Source organism: Necator americanus, chromosome III, assembly GCF_031761385.1.
Source record: "Necator americanus strain Aroian chromosome III, whole genome shotgun sequence".
NCBI lineage: Eukaryota > Metazoa > Nematoda > Chromadorea > Rhabditida > Ancylostomatidae > Necator > Necator americanus.
In genome coordinates, this window is record NC_087373.1 from 11,207,928 (window position 1) to 11,220,995 (window position 13,068).

The 13,068-nt window shown below is 39.2% G+C and overlaps 1 protein-coding gene across 2 annotated transcripts; it reads left to right on the forward strand.

Annotated features, from left to right (window-relative positions):
* Nucleotides 1-3,016: 3,016 nt before the first annotated feature.
* RB195_009252 (uncharacterized protein) lies at nt 3,017-9,287 on the forward strand (the record flags this gene model as incomplete). 2 transcript variants are annotated; one of them, XM_064189720.1, is made up of 22 exons in its annotated part: nt 3,017-3,103; nt 3,208-3,288; nt 3,621-3,785; nt 3,874-3,986; nt 4,064-4,080; nt 4,144-4,219; nt 4,348-4,483; nt 4,654-4,761; nt 4,827-4,936; nt 5,369-5,539; nt 5,609-5,753; nt 6,229-6,330; nt 6,405-6,567; nt 6,622-6,718; nt 6,858-7,005; nt 7,130-7,220; nt 7,274-7,361; nt 7,707-7,805; nt 7,890-8,031; nt 8,086-8,237; nt 8,387-8,509; nt 9,212-9,287. In XM_064189720.1, the coding sequence occupies 22 exons, from the start codon at nt 3,017-3,019 to the stop codon at nt 9,285-9,287; spliced, it is 2,490 nt and encodes an 829-aa protein (XP_064047303.1). The 2 variants fall into 2 exon arrangements, with proteins under 2 accessions (XP_064047303.1, XP_013298202.2); XM_013442748.2 differs by having other exon boundaries at nt 4,064-4,219.
* Nucleotides 9,288-13,068: the final 3,781 nt, after the last annotated feature.

Here is a 13,068-nt window from a genome sequence, read left to right on the forward strand (position 1 = left end):
AGATCATAAGTTAGCTGCATGATGCTTTTTTTCGGTGGAACTGAAAGTGTATTCGATATGAATTGATCGGTTTTCCGTTTCCTGGATGGCATACGGTGTTCGATTCGTCATCTATGCCGTTATTCGCATCGTCCTCAATAATATTTCGAACGAAAAGTATGATTTAGAGAGCTGAAAGCGGCCAAGTGAATCACGATATCGACAGGGAGGTGCTTGTGTCGAGTCACGGGAAAAAAGAGAGTTGAGGTTACTCACGTATTGTATGGCTTTTCATACTTTTCACTGCAACAGCGCTGGCACATGATGTTCTGTAGTAATTGCCATTCTAACAATTTTCACTGACGAATTCATTTGCATCTTTTTTTTTTTTTTGAACTTCACTATTCGAGTATCATGCTTCACAGAAGTTCCATTTAGTTACTAGCGTGAGTCGAATTTTGGACTCGCCATTGCAGAGTAATCCATTTATCGATAATCCTGTAATGGACTTTAAAAGGATTGGATTGCTAAGGAAACTCTACATAACTCTAGCGAAATTGGTGCTCATAATGTAGCAAGCATTTTTTTCGTTGTAGTTGTTATTATGCTACTTATTCTCTGCCGTTATCGTTAAGTGCTATTCGTCAAGCTTCTTTTCAATGAAAATGAACCAACTTAGTATGTACCTTGGATTGTTTAATTTCTACTCGACCGTATCCGTGCATTTCATGTGCGTCAATTTGAGCCATACTAACTGCAATCGATTGTTTATAAACATACTGAAGGACACTATAACGAGCGAGCAACTGCTGGCAGGGACCTAAAAATATGTAAGTAACGTCCAGCCTAAAGATCTATTTTCATGGAAACGCATCGACCTCTGAGTTTCTTTTTCCATTTTCGATCGCATTTAGCATCTTTAGATTCGGAAAGAAGACGCCAACTTTTCTCAGAACACCAAATGTAATCATATTAAATCACTGGTTGGTGGTTAATAACATCTCGTTTTCTTTTTCTGATCTCATTTGTTAACCCGCATTCAAATCGTTCCAGTCTTTTCTTGACTATGTTCAGCGACTTCAACTAGAACGTCCTCTCAACGGCCTCACTATTCCCGTCCGACTCCTGGTTGCTGGATAGCTATTGTTTGCTCATCGGGGCTAAGACCTTTGTTTTCGGACGACTCACTTGGAGGGTGGTGTCTACATAAATAAATGTATCAGCATTTGAGTAACGGCTTCTTCAGAGATATTTTCTTTTTCCCGCGGTCTGCAACAGGTCCCTTCCCCCAGCCTTGCGTTTGAATATCAAGCGGCTGTCTTATTGCGACTGCAGATCAGCTGATCTGTGACGATGGGTGCATGTGACTCTTTGATGTGTGGTACCTTATGAAACATTACATTGTTACATTCTGCTTGACAGAAAAATTTTCTCTCGCTTCTTTGCTTTTCTGTAGCATTTAAATTCTTTGATATTGAGTGTGTGTTATATCAGGCTCCGGTTTTATTGCTGTTGCCATGGTACAATCTTTTTAAATGCTTGTAATTAAACTTAGGAATAAGTTGTCTGCATGCTTTAGTTTGTTCTTCTTAGAATGGGACCGGTTTGTCACATTTTATATTTCCTATTGCTGGTCCCCCTCCACCTCCCTCCTTTTCTGAGACTGATTCGTCGATTTTAAGATAGGATGCGAGCTCGACAGATGTGATCTTGGAAAGGATTCTCAACGAAATGCAGTATTTTTGGCTTTCCATTTAAAACCGCTTTTCATCATCTGAATAGATCTACTCAGCGCCTTCGCTGTTAAGAGCGATTTTACCTTTCCGGAATTCTTTACTGCTCTGAAGCGGTGGTGTTGAATCAGCACTTGGAAAGGTCATCGTACTAGTTTTGAGCGTTTCGAATTACTCTCGGCTGCGACATCATTTCTATTTTTTGAACTATTTCTGCTAAGCGATAATGTAGTTAGTAAAAGAGCTAGCAATCACGTAGGGTCTAATTTAGCATCAGAAAAATCGCCTTTTTATCTGACAATGGAAGCATTATCTAAAGAAATCTCAGGAATGCACATTCCTTACTCGGCCGTATCCTTGAAGGTCAGAATTTTGCTGTAGAAGGGCGTTCCGTGTTTGTTCAGCGGTGCTACTGTAATTTGGTGGAATATAATGGCAGTCTCAGACAATTCGGCGAAGTTAGCTGTGTTTTTTTTTCCTATCGATTTCAGCGTTACACTCGAACTCGGCCTTTAATTTCGTCTTAAACTCATCTGTGACTGAAGTATAGGTTCAGATCAAGGACACACAACACATTTTCAGTTTAATCACTTGATAATAGTCGTCAGACTGCTTACGTACATATTCATTCGTTTTTTTTTTCCTGTGCTGTAACGAAGTTCGAATACTAACGGTGGGCGGACTCACGAGATTTGATGATAATCACTCTCTCGTCACTCCTCGAATTAGGGGTCTTTTTTCATTTTTATTTTTTATGAGGGACGAATAGAATTAAAATTACTAGGATATGGTTGCGAATGTTGAAAAGCAACGAATTTCCTAACTAACCCGCAGTTTTCCGTTGCAAGGCAATCGAATGTAACTAATGAGTCAATGCCAACGACCTTGTTTTTCTGCGAGTTTCATTAACAAGGACTACAAAATTTCTCTTTTTGACATTGAATTATGTTTGTTGATGCTCAAGATTTCCTGTTCATCCGGTTTTGTCCATTCATGCCTGTTTCTATTGATTTATTCGAGTTTACTAATATCTAGCTCTTATTGAACATTTTATTTCATTGATATTAGTGCGTATGACAAAGAACGTAATCGGCAAAGTTTTCATACTTGGCATCGTTTATGGAAATTTGCGCTTTCGATTGTAACTTTTCGGTTTTTCTTTTTTTTCCAAAACTGCCCAAGTACAACAAAGATGTTTTACCAATCCCTTTCTAATGTATGCTGCACTTCTTACCGCATAATTCTTCGTACAATAAATCGTTACGTGAGTGTTGCTAGCAAGTAAAAAATTCCGTTCCAGGCGTATGACAGCGGGGGAAGACGTCGCATTGGCGGCGCCGTCGTTGCGGGACCTGTCGGCGGGGGTCCTATGCCAGAAAACTCAACTTCAGGTAATTTTTGTAGTTCACTTGAAGGTTTTTTTTAATGAGTTTTAACTGATGTATTATTGAGTTTTCTTTTTCTTTTTGCAAACAATCAGCGCTTAATGTTGTAGGATGTTGTGCTGAAGATGCATCTGCCTCTGCCTGTCAGCCATTCGTTATTTAACAAGAAAAAAGAGGAATGGCAACGATCAGTGAGTTTTTCATGCAGATTTTCACGAAGCGAAGCTGGTTGGATTGGCGTAGGCGTTAAATACAACTATATTAAACTTATCCAACTGTCAGATACTGAAGCTGCAAACACAATGAATGCGCTACCACTAGATATCTAGACATATTTCTTGTGATGTCATGCGCCAGAGAGATTTTCATCTTGCATACATCATTTCTTGAATCTTTTGCAAGCTTGTAGAATGTGAATTCGTACCATTAATCTTTGCTTCGCAACGCATGGTTGTTCTATGTTCAAAGATACTCTGCTATGAAATACTCATGGTTTGAACTGTCGTAGGTGAAAACTTTTCAGAAAGAACCACAAGCGGCTGAGGCTTTGCGAGCTTGGTGTGACTCATCGCGGTTGCCGTTATCGCACCTTGACTTAACTGGGGCAGATTTGACGGACTCTCTACTAGCTGACCTACTAGAAGCTCACCAAAATGGAATAACGCAATTGGATCTTACTAATATCAAGGTATCACTACGCTTGCAGCGTGTATGTGTTGTTGTGCATACGCTAATACATATCTCTTCATTTTAACTACATTATTGTATACGTTTAGGGTATTTCTGATGAGACAAATGCGCTTTTGGATCAACGAAATGTAGCTTTTCCTAATTTGCGATCCCTTAAAATGACATCTATGGAACTGCTCAGTCGGCCACCTCCACGCAGGTGATCTTTATATGCCTCGCTTATATTTGGCGCACGCCCTGTGTACCGATTTTGATTCAAAGCACATAAAATTTTAGGAAAATTGGCGTCGCAAGTATGGATACTCGTAACATACCAGTGTTAGGTGAAGAAGACCTAGAAGGTGCAGGAGGTTTAGATCAAATGCGAGAAAACAGAGGAGGACCATCGCATTCCACCCATTCAAACCAACAACAGCAGCCGATTTTCGAGGGGTCTGTAATTCCGAAAGCCGCCCAGCCTCTATCGACCGCTTTATTCTGCTTTTTCACTGTTGTATAAGCATAGTTGTATAAGTAGTGGGCCTGTTGCCAGTATGAGACCAGTTATTTATTTCGTTTAGTTGTTCAACATCTTTCAACGGAAATAATCCTATATCGACCGAGCCAGCAGAAGAGAAAGTTTGGGAGGAGGAAGAACGGGAGCCTCCAGTGTTCACTTCACGATGCCCTGGTGTCACAACGCTGGCACTTCCTAAGGTATGCTCTACATTCTGTCTTAGTTTGCGCCTTTTATAGTTTCACATTTATAGTTCACATTGATTCAGAAGCTTGTTTGATGATGTTACGAGTGTTGTTGGTATTTCGTAATGCGAGAAACAATTTGAACTTTATCTGTGAACAGCTACCCTAACACTTGCATTTAACAGGTAAAACGATTCCCAGAGGATGAAGAGAATTCTCCGAATGATTTGCTCCGTCGCGTTTTCGAACCTCTGAAAGACCTAACAACCCTTGATCTCTCCTACTGGAACCGAGTATGTGTGGTTTTCCTTTCGTATAGGTATTATTTTATATTTTGTCTAATTTGATCAAATTTCAGATGGAAGATCTCAGATGTATTCATCCTCTTCATCTGACAACGCTGATTTTGTTTGATGTTCCCGACTTGTATCGTACCATTGACAGCATCATAACTATGACGGAACTCAGGTGAATGCTAATTGGATAGTCCTGATTTACTGGAAAAAAAAATCACTAGTAACAGAAATGCAATGTTTATTCCAAAAGTAAGGATTGGGGCCTTATTTTCAACTTTGGTCCTCCTACCAATGTGGCGTTTGTTCATATTAACCCTTACAATCTCCTAATTTTGAGCAAACTGAGTTTGTAAAAAGTATTTCATGAAATCTACTTGCACAGTGGAATAGCATAGCTGGATGTAGTTAGTTTCGATTTTTTCCGTTTTCAATCTTGATTCTGTCTTCTGTCTTCCGTTCTGATCTGTTGTGACGTTAAGGATGATTGTACATGTCAAATATTCTAATTCTTAATGGAAATGAAGTCAAGGGAGAACTAAATTAATGAAATGAGATTGTGTGAACATTCATATTGTGATTTAAAAAATGGGAGCACGTATTTCAGATTTCTCGACTTGTCACAATCCACACGAGACACAGGTCTTTATCCAAGACCAGTTACGGCGTTGCACAAGATAGTTACCAATCTAAAGGAGCTAACTTGTTTGGATATCTCGTCGACAAATCTTGCGGCCCAACCAAGCCCAAAAGACTGGCCAGTGAAACCCGACATGCAGTTCGTTAATCTTTTGAGTTCGCAGCTTTGAAAGCTTAAATTTGTGATTAACGATTTTTTTGTTTTTAGTCAGGGTAATGTCCGATCGGATATTGTTGGACTGCGATTTCTCAGCAAACCACTGGACTTTATTGGACTATTCAACTGTGAAAATGCCAGTCATTTTGGTGAAATACCTGCAAAACACATTTCTGGTGACGCCAATGAAGATCAGGTTAGTTACCTGCTTTCTTCACATTTTATTTCGGAATCCTCTTACTGTTATGGGAAACTTGCATTCTTTCCGCTTCATAAGTGTTTTATTTTTTCTTCCATCTTCCCTCTTTCTTAGTTTTATTTCTTACATTTTATTGTCGATGAGGGTCAGGTTCTATTCAAACTCGGATATAAAAATAACCATACGTAAACATTTCCAAATTTCAAAACATGGTAGTTGAGAATTTGTTAAGATAAAATTTTATGCTTTCTTCCTCATTTTTATCATCTTCTGTTTTCAAAGAAAGAATCTTTTTAAATATTTTTTCTAATTTTTACTTCGAAGTGGATGAATAAGTAGATGCTCCGGAAATTGCTTATCTTCAATTCAATTGTACATATGTTTATCTATGGAAAGAGCGGAATATTGTAGAGCCACTCCTTCTTAACCTATATTTTCACTGCAGCTTAATATACTACTACTGCTGTTTTAGGTGATTATGGCTCTCCAAATGTACAAGGACCGTGCTGGTCTTCTTCAGTCGGTATTAAATGAGAGCTACCAACTTTATCGTTTTGGAAATAGCAATCCATTGGTAAGATTCACCAGCTGCTTGAAATCTTTCTTTTTTTTTTTTTTTTTGTCTTCATTAAATTACTATAACTTTAGGTTCGTCATACAGAAGCGCTTCACTTAGTTTTGAATGCTATGCAAAACCATCTTGAGGACAGCACCCTCCAAATAGCAGGCTCGGCTAGTCTTTTCTACATTATACGTAAAGTGGCCATGAATCGTGACACCAAGAAAAGAGTAGTTAGTGCTCTTTTGAGTGGTAAGTGTGGGGTCAATGAAGTCTCTAAAAATTATGTAGTATTGGCATATCCAGGAATGGAAACACATATGGAAGAACAAGTTATGGTTAGGAATTGTTGCCTCTCTTTATGCCAGTTCGAGATTCCACAAGAGATCCTGTTCGACTACAGGTTGGTGACTCACTCTTGTCTTCACTTTTCCTTCATGTAACTCATACATAATGTATAAAAAAAGAATGAAGTTAGAGAATGAATGGAACGTTCAGAGTGGAAGCGTTTCTGCGCTTATTGTATTTTTGATGTATTTTAGTCGTCTGGCTATTTTGTTGGTAACCGTCCTGCAACATCACAACGCAGACAATTTGACACAGCGTATTGTCGTCTTCCTTCTAAATTCAATGGCGTGCCATGTGGAAGGTGATCAGAAGGTCCAAGTTGGCAGTTTTGGAGCTATCGAGGTTGGCATTCGCCTCAGCTTCTTGTCTTTGCACTTGTTGCTCGCTTTCTTTCGCCTTATTTTTTCCAATATTTTTTTCTTATTCACTTCTACATGAATTTCTGCTAGTCCCACTGCTTCTTTAGATGATTCTTGATCAAATTCGTCGAAAGTTGACGACAAATGTGTGCGATGACGTCATGGAAGTTGGATGGAGCTTTTTGTGGAACATTACTGGTATATTTGAACGTTGCAGTAAAATTTCAGGATTCTTATGATCTTCTTTTCAGACGAAACTCCAGTAAATTGCGAACGTTTCTTGCGAGCTGACGGTCTTCATTTGTTCCACATGTGTTTTGATGCTTTCCGAAATGAGCGGTTCGTTCCGTCTTATTGACTTTCGAGTTTCTTCATATTCCTACTTTTGCTCATTCTTTGGAACCTCCGATATTGTTCTCATATTATACTACTTTGGCTTACTTTCATGCAATCCATTTCCGACTTATCTGATTTCGTTTTTATTTTCATTTAGTTTGTTCTCATTTCAAGTGAATAAGTATCCAACGTTGTTGGGACTCATAAAACGCTAACTATGCTTCCTGAACATATCATTTGTTTGCCCTTATCCTTTATCGTTTGTTAGATGATAGTTACGAGTCTCGGCGCACCAATATTCTTCGTTTTTTGCTCGATCATGTGTTGTACGATAAGCTATGTTTCCAGAGAGTTGGTTCGCAATATGATGGGTCTAATAGGGAATATTGCCGAAGTTGATGGTCTGCGCTCTCAGTTGATGAATGACGATTATGTGAAAATCTTCTCGTATGTGTTTATTTTGTCTCAATCTTCAGCTCCCGTGATAAGATTTTTCTCTTCTTCGTTCATCAATCGCTTTTATTCTTCCAGTGCTCTGTTAGATCTCGTGGAGGATTCCATTGAGATCAGCTACAACAGTGCCGGTGTCTTAGCTCATATGGTGAGTGATGGTGAGGAGGCGTGGAGTTGTTTGACAGTTCGTCGGGAGCAGGTCATGGCCAGCGTTGTCAAGGTGGGCAAATTTTCTGAATAGCCTATAGGGTTTAACAAGTTGAAGCTCTTACAGGCTACACAGTCATGGAGGCTTGATACAAGGCGCTTCATCAATTACCGTTCGTTCCGCCCGATCCTTCGCCTACTGCCATTGTGGCATGCGTATGCAAGTCAACATTGGGCGGTTTGGGCATTAGCCAATTTGACTACCACTGACGGAGCCAAGTTAGTGTACATTTTACTTAGTTTGGCTGATTTTTTTTGCAAAACTTCGTTTTGTAATTTCACTAATTCCATTTCCGTTCTCTATCTTAATGTTTCACAGTTTTTAGATTTTTACTGCTTCGTTTTATACGTTGAAGTTGTACTTGTAGGTACTGTGCTTATGTGACTGACGAAGGAGGCATTCCTCTTTTGGAACAACTTGTGACTGATGAACGAACAACCGCACCTGTGCGTCATTTGGCGAAGATGGTACTAGATAATATTGAGAGTTGGTAAGCTTCTTTATTCTTTTCTTTTCTCTTATGCATTTTTCATTTTTTTTTCTTCCTCTTCTCTTCTTTCTATTGATTTTTATATATTGATGATTCTACTGCTGCCTTTCAGTGCGTTCACAGGTGAAGGGTGTTTAATGTAATCCAACGATTGCTTCATGACTACATCAACAGTTTGTATCAATAGATTTTTGCTTCTGTTTTTGAACTGCGTTGATGCAAAATAATTGGATCGACGCGTTGTCCCAATTTAGAATGTATTTAAGGCCACTATTTAGACAATATCATTTAGAAAAAATTAAAACAAGAAGTTTTCTGATACCACTTCAATGTCAATATGCTTCCTCTTTCATCTTACCGCGCGTTAACTCACAATGTCGCAAACAGCATGCTACCTATGGGCTCTAACATACCTCTTGAGACAGTCAAGGCTCTTTCTTCATCTTCAGTTTGTTCCAACCACAGTATATTGTTCGTTGACATCCTGTTTTATTTGATTCTCACCAACGAGCAATACGTGCTCATGGCTTTGGTTTTTTTTTTTTCTCACAGCTTTTCGTAATCAGTTTTTCTACAATCTCCAGTATATTTGGTCCATTCTAAAGCATAGCTACTAAAAATTTGGAGGTCTAGGAGATTCTTGTCGATGTCTCAACAATAATGCTAGGTTAACGAATGAAAATACATCCGTTGCATTTCTAGGCGAACTCATTCGGAACGAGAGCGATCAAGTGACGATTTGATGATGGAGAGCACGGAGATGATGGATACCTCATAGACTTCTCAGCTTAGGAAAAGCTGAGAATTTGTGGTTCCCATATCATTTCGTATGCGTATTAATTATCACCAATTTGGACGAGCAGTTCATCAATTGTTGCTGCAGTTCACATGTTTGACCAATAATCTTTTTTTTTTTTGGTGATTATCCTGCAAAAATTCGCTTTACCCGGCGTACAATATGCGTAGCTTCTGAAGAGATGTGCTTTTAACTCATTTTCGGTTTCTACAAGCGTTTTTATGTTTTATGGCAAATTTCCTTTCTACATGGTGTGAAATCGGGTCTCTGAATAATCGATGATTCCCCCCTTTCTTGTGTTCGTGCCCTTGAGAACCTGATTTTTCTTCTTTCTGTCGTCTACTTCTTTGCCATTGGAAGCTATATAGCCTTAACGCCTTCGCTATGCGTATATCTCTCCGTCTTCCCCTGATCCTTTCTTTTCTTTTTCGGTTCATTTTGGTTTGCTTTTACAGGTCTTATTTTTTTTTGTTATGAATAGTATGTTGTTTGACGATCAAGTTGTATCCATATTCTTCTTCTGAATACGTGGAAAGACAACTGTTTTTTCTTCTCCCAAATCCTTTCAACGTTTCTCCCGAATGTGATTTTATGCTGAGCGTACCAATCCACGGTACTGTTTTCCGTGTCTTTCCCTAAATTTCTATCCTTTCATCGTTTATTTTACGCCGGTGGGCTAGGCCCGATCTTGGCAATTTATTGATTTTACCGCAGCTGCAATTGAACATGTCGTAATTTCTAAGGTAATGTATTTGCAAGATTTTGTTGCTGTTCGACTAGGTTTCAGATTTGAAGCAATCGTGAAACTTGCCGTAATCTATCAATATTTCGCTTGTTTAAATTCGACATTGACAAAGTACACACCTCAAGACTAATGCTTTAGATTTTTTGAATTTGGAACTTATTGTGATCTGGGAATGAGATTTTATGGTAGACATTCTGTTAAGATTGGTTATGTTACGGACGGTTTTGATACGGTTGTCGCTAACTATGGTGCTCCTATACTATGTTACCGTAGAATTGCCATTTCTCAATTGCAGACGATATTGCGGTCAAGGCGATAAAATGCTGGGAAGTTAGTATATGACCTTCTCTGAAGACTTCTATTGTCCTCTATCCCCCCAATACAATCGTGATATTAAATGGCTAGTCCAGAGTACCGTTCAAAGCCCATCCATATATCTTGTATGTGTGCCGATGCCAATCGATTCATCGATTTTTGCTCGTCGATTATTTCGTAAGGCTGATTGTAAATACGTTTTTCTTCCTTTTCACGTCGTCTTGTATTTGTACATTGTATTTTTACCTTTCCTTTTGTACTAATAGTGCTGCTGCAGTTCCCCTTATAGTTCGGATCTACCTGGGTGGTTTTTGTGTGTGTGCGTCTAAGTGTGTACGTATATATTCAATAATCACATCTTCTATATTAACTTCATAATTCGCTTTTGAGATGGCGCCCTTGAATAAATGTTCAGCAAAAAGAAGAATACACGAAACATTCTTAATGGTTATTTGAAAAATTGAAAGATTCGTTCAAATTGGAACTGGAAGGGTGCAAGGACGTCTAGTTTCAAATTTTGTGACCCATCAGTGTTCCGACTGTCGGATACCTTTGGTACACGGTGCCTATAAAAGCATGACGTTCTACGTTGCCGTAAGAGACTAATGTGTTCAGATGGGGGGAATTTGAATTGTTTGTCTGAAAATGAATAGGTGTGATTCTCATATAATCGCACTTAGATTAAGTGGAAGATGAAAGATTTTCAAAATTTTCACGCAATATGTCTGCGTTTCAAATTCTAAATGGATCTTCAATGGAGTTCAGTCAGGTTGCGGCCTTGCGAGTCTGCGAATCGCGTGATATCTGGAACGTGGTACGCAGAACTTAAGTTCGAGTCTACGAGAGTGTCCTAAAGGGTTTGAGGTTGATCAATCCGTCACTTGTGATAAGCCAGTACGTCCTACAGCTGTTCGGAACCGCAGAGGTTCATAAAAAAAAGAAAATGAGTATTGAAGAAGGATCAAATTTTTAGCGAGACGAGGGAGTTCTGAAACAGTTCTTGAAAAACTAGGAAGAAACACACATGGGTATCCATCATCCATATGTTGCATCAGTCTGTAGGTGCACTCGTACATTGAAGAACGGTGAGCTTCATTCCTGAAGCTAAAGCGTAAAGGATATAGCGATTGGCGTAGATCAATTCGCGTTTAGGATGTAGCAGCTTCGATCGAGCATCGTTTGAGGTTTATGGACGCGTCTGGATGCGGGCAACGTTGGAGGTTGCGAGAGTCGACTAATTTATTTAGTAAGTGCACTTCCATTCCAGGCAAATCTGCTGCTAGTGCATAGAGTCGGAAAGCTTGGCTTTCTTAGGGCACGAACCATCGACGACAAGGACACAGAGTAGTGGTAACCTCGTATCACTACAACTACATTCCGGCTCCTATATGACAGAAACAGAGGAAAAAGCCGTTTGCAGTGAATCGAAGAAAATCGTAGAGAACGATAGGACACAGAAAATTGGAGAGGATAAAGTTTCCTAGAAAACTTTGGATTTCTAGGAGAGAATTTCCTGGAAATACTACAAACACAATTTTATGCGTTTTGAATGGTTGCATCCAGAGAAATTTTTACAAAAAAAAGTTCTGCTCTTGCTGCTACGTACTTTCTCATTTTTTCTTCATTTTCTTTGCCTCTCTATCCATCATTGAAGTTACCATGTTAAAGCTTTTTTGCCCGTACCATGTCCCTTGAATGTTAAGGCTGGGAATGTACACATCTTTGGAATAACCTACACCAATGTGATCTACAACTCTAAATATATTCACTGGGAAGTTTAGAAGCGTTAACCGAAAAAAACAAACAAACAGAACTGAGCTAATAGCTGGATTATGAGGTTTACCTGGAACCACGCTCAATCACTACGAGAAAAGTGGGATTCTGCTGTCGAGGAACCTACACAATCAGCGGTCGTCCATAAAATGTCTGCCGGACCTCCTCTATAAAATCTATATGATTGGAAAAGTGAGCAACTTCTCGCCCAGTGTTATGTTTGCTGTTTGTTGCTTACAGTAATACCTGAGGGTTTCCCTATAGGTGAAACCAACGGAAGTTGCGCGTGACAATTCGAAGGAAACACAACAAACAAAAAAAAACAACAAGGAAGCTGTTATGATAAAGACGAAATAGGAGCTTTATAGGGATAATTATCAAGGTGATTTTAGTTACACAATAAACTACAATTTAAAGGTATCACCTCATGAATCTAAGGTGGTACGGATTTTGGGTGGAGTATTCGTATACGGGATAGTAGATTATGAAGAGGAGGTGATTCCGTCCATTTTTTCCTAATTGCAGCAAAAAACGACACGGAAGATGCGTGCCGCACAAGGCTGGTGCGCTCCAGTCGAACTCCTTGTAGAAAAAATTGCGCCAGAACCATATCTTACGGGCCGTTTTTTACGGCAATTAGGAAGAAATGGACGGAATCACCCTTCTCTCCATAATCTACGACCCCGTTACGAAACTCCACCGGAAATCAGTACCACTCCAGACTCGTGGTTTAAATGGCAAGATAATCAAAAAAGGGCAGCAATGAAAAAAGGTCCATGGAGGATAAGTTTTTGCACGAAAGCAAAAATATTTCATAACTTAAAGACCTCGACTAGAAAAATCCAACTGAAGATACAACAATACGCATTGAAATTCATACGAAAGTAGCTCAAGTTAATTAAAACCAGCATTCAGAGAATTTTTTGGGGA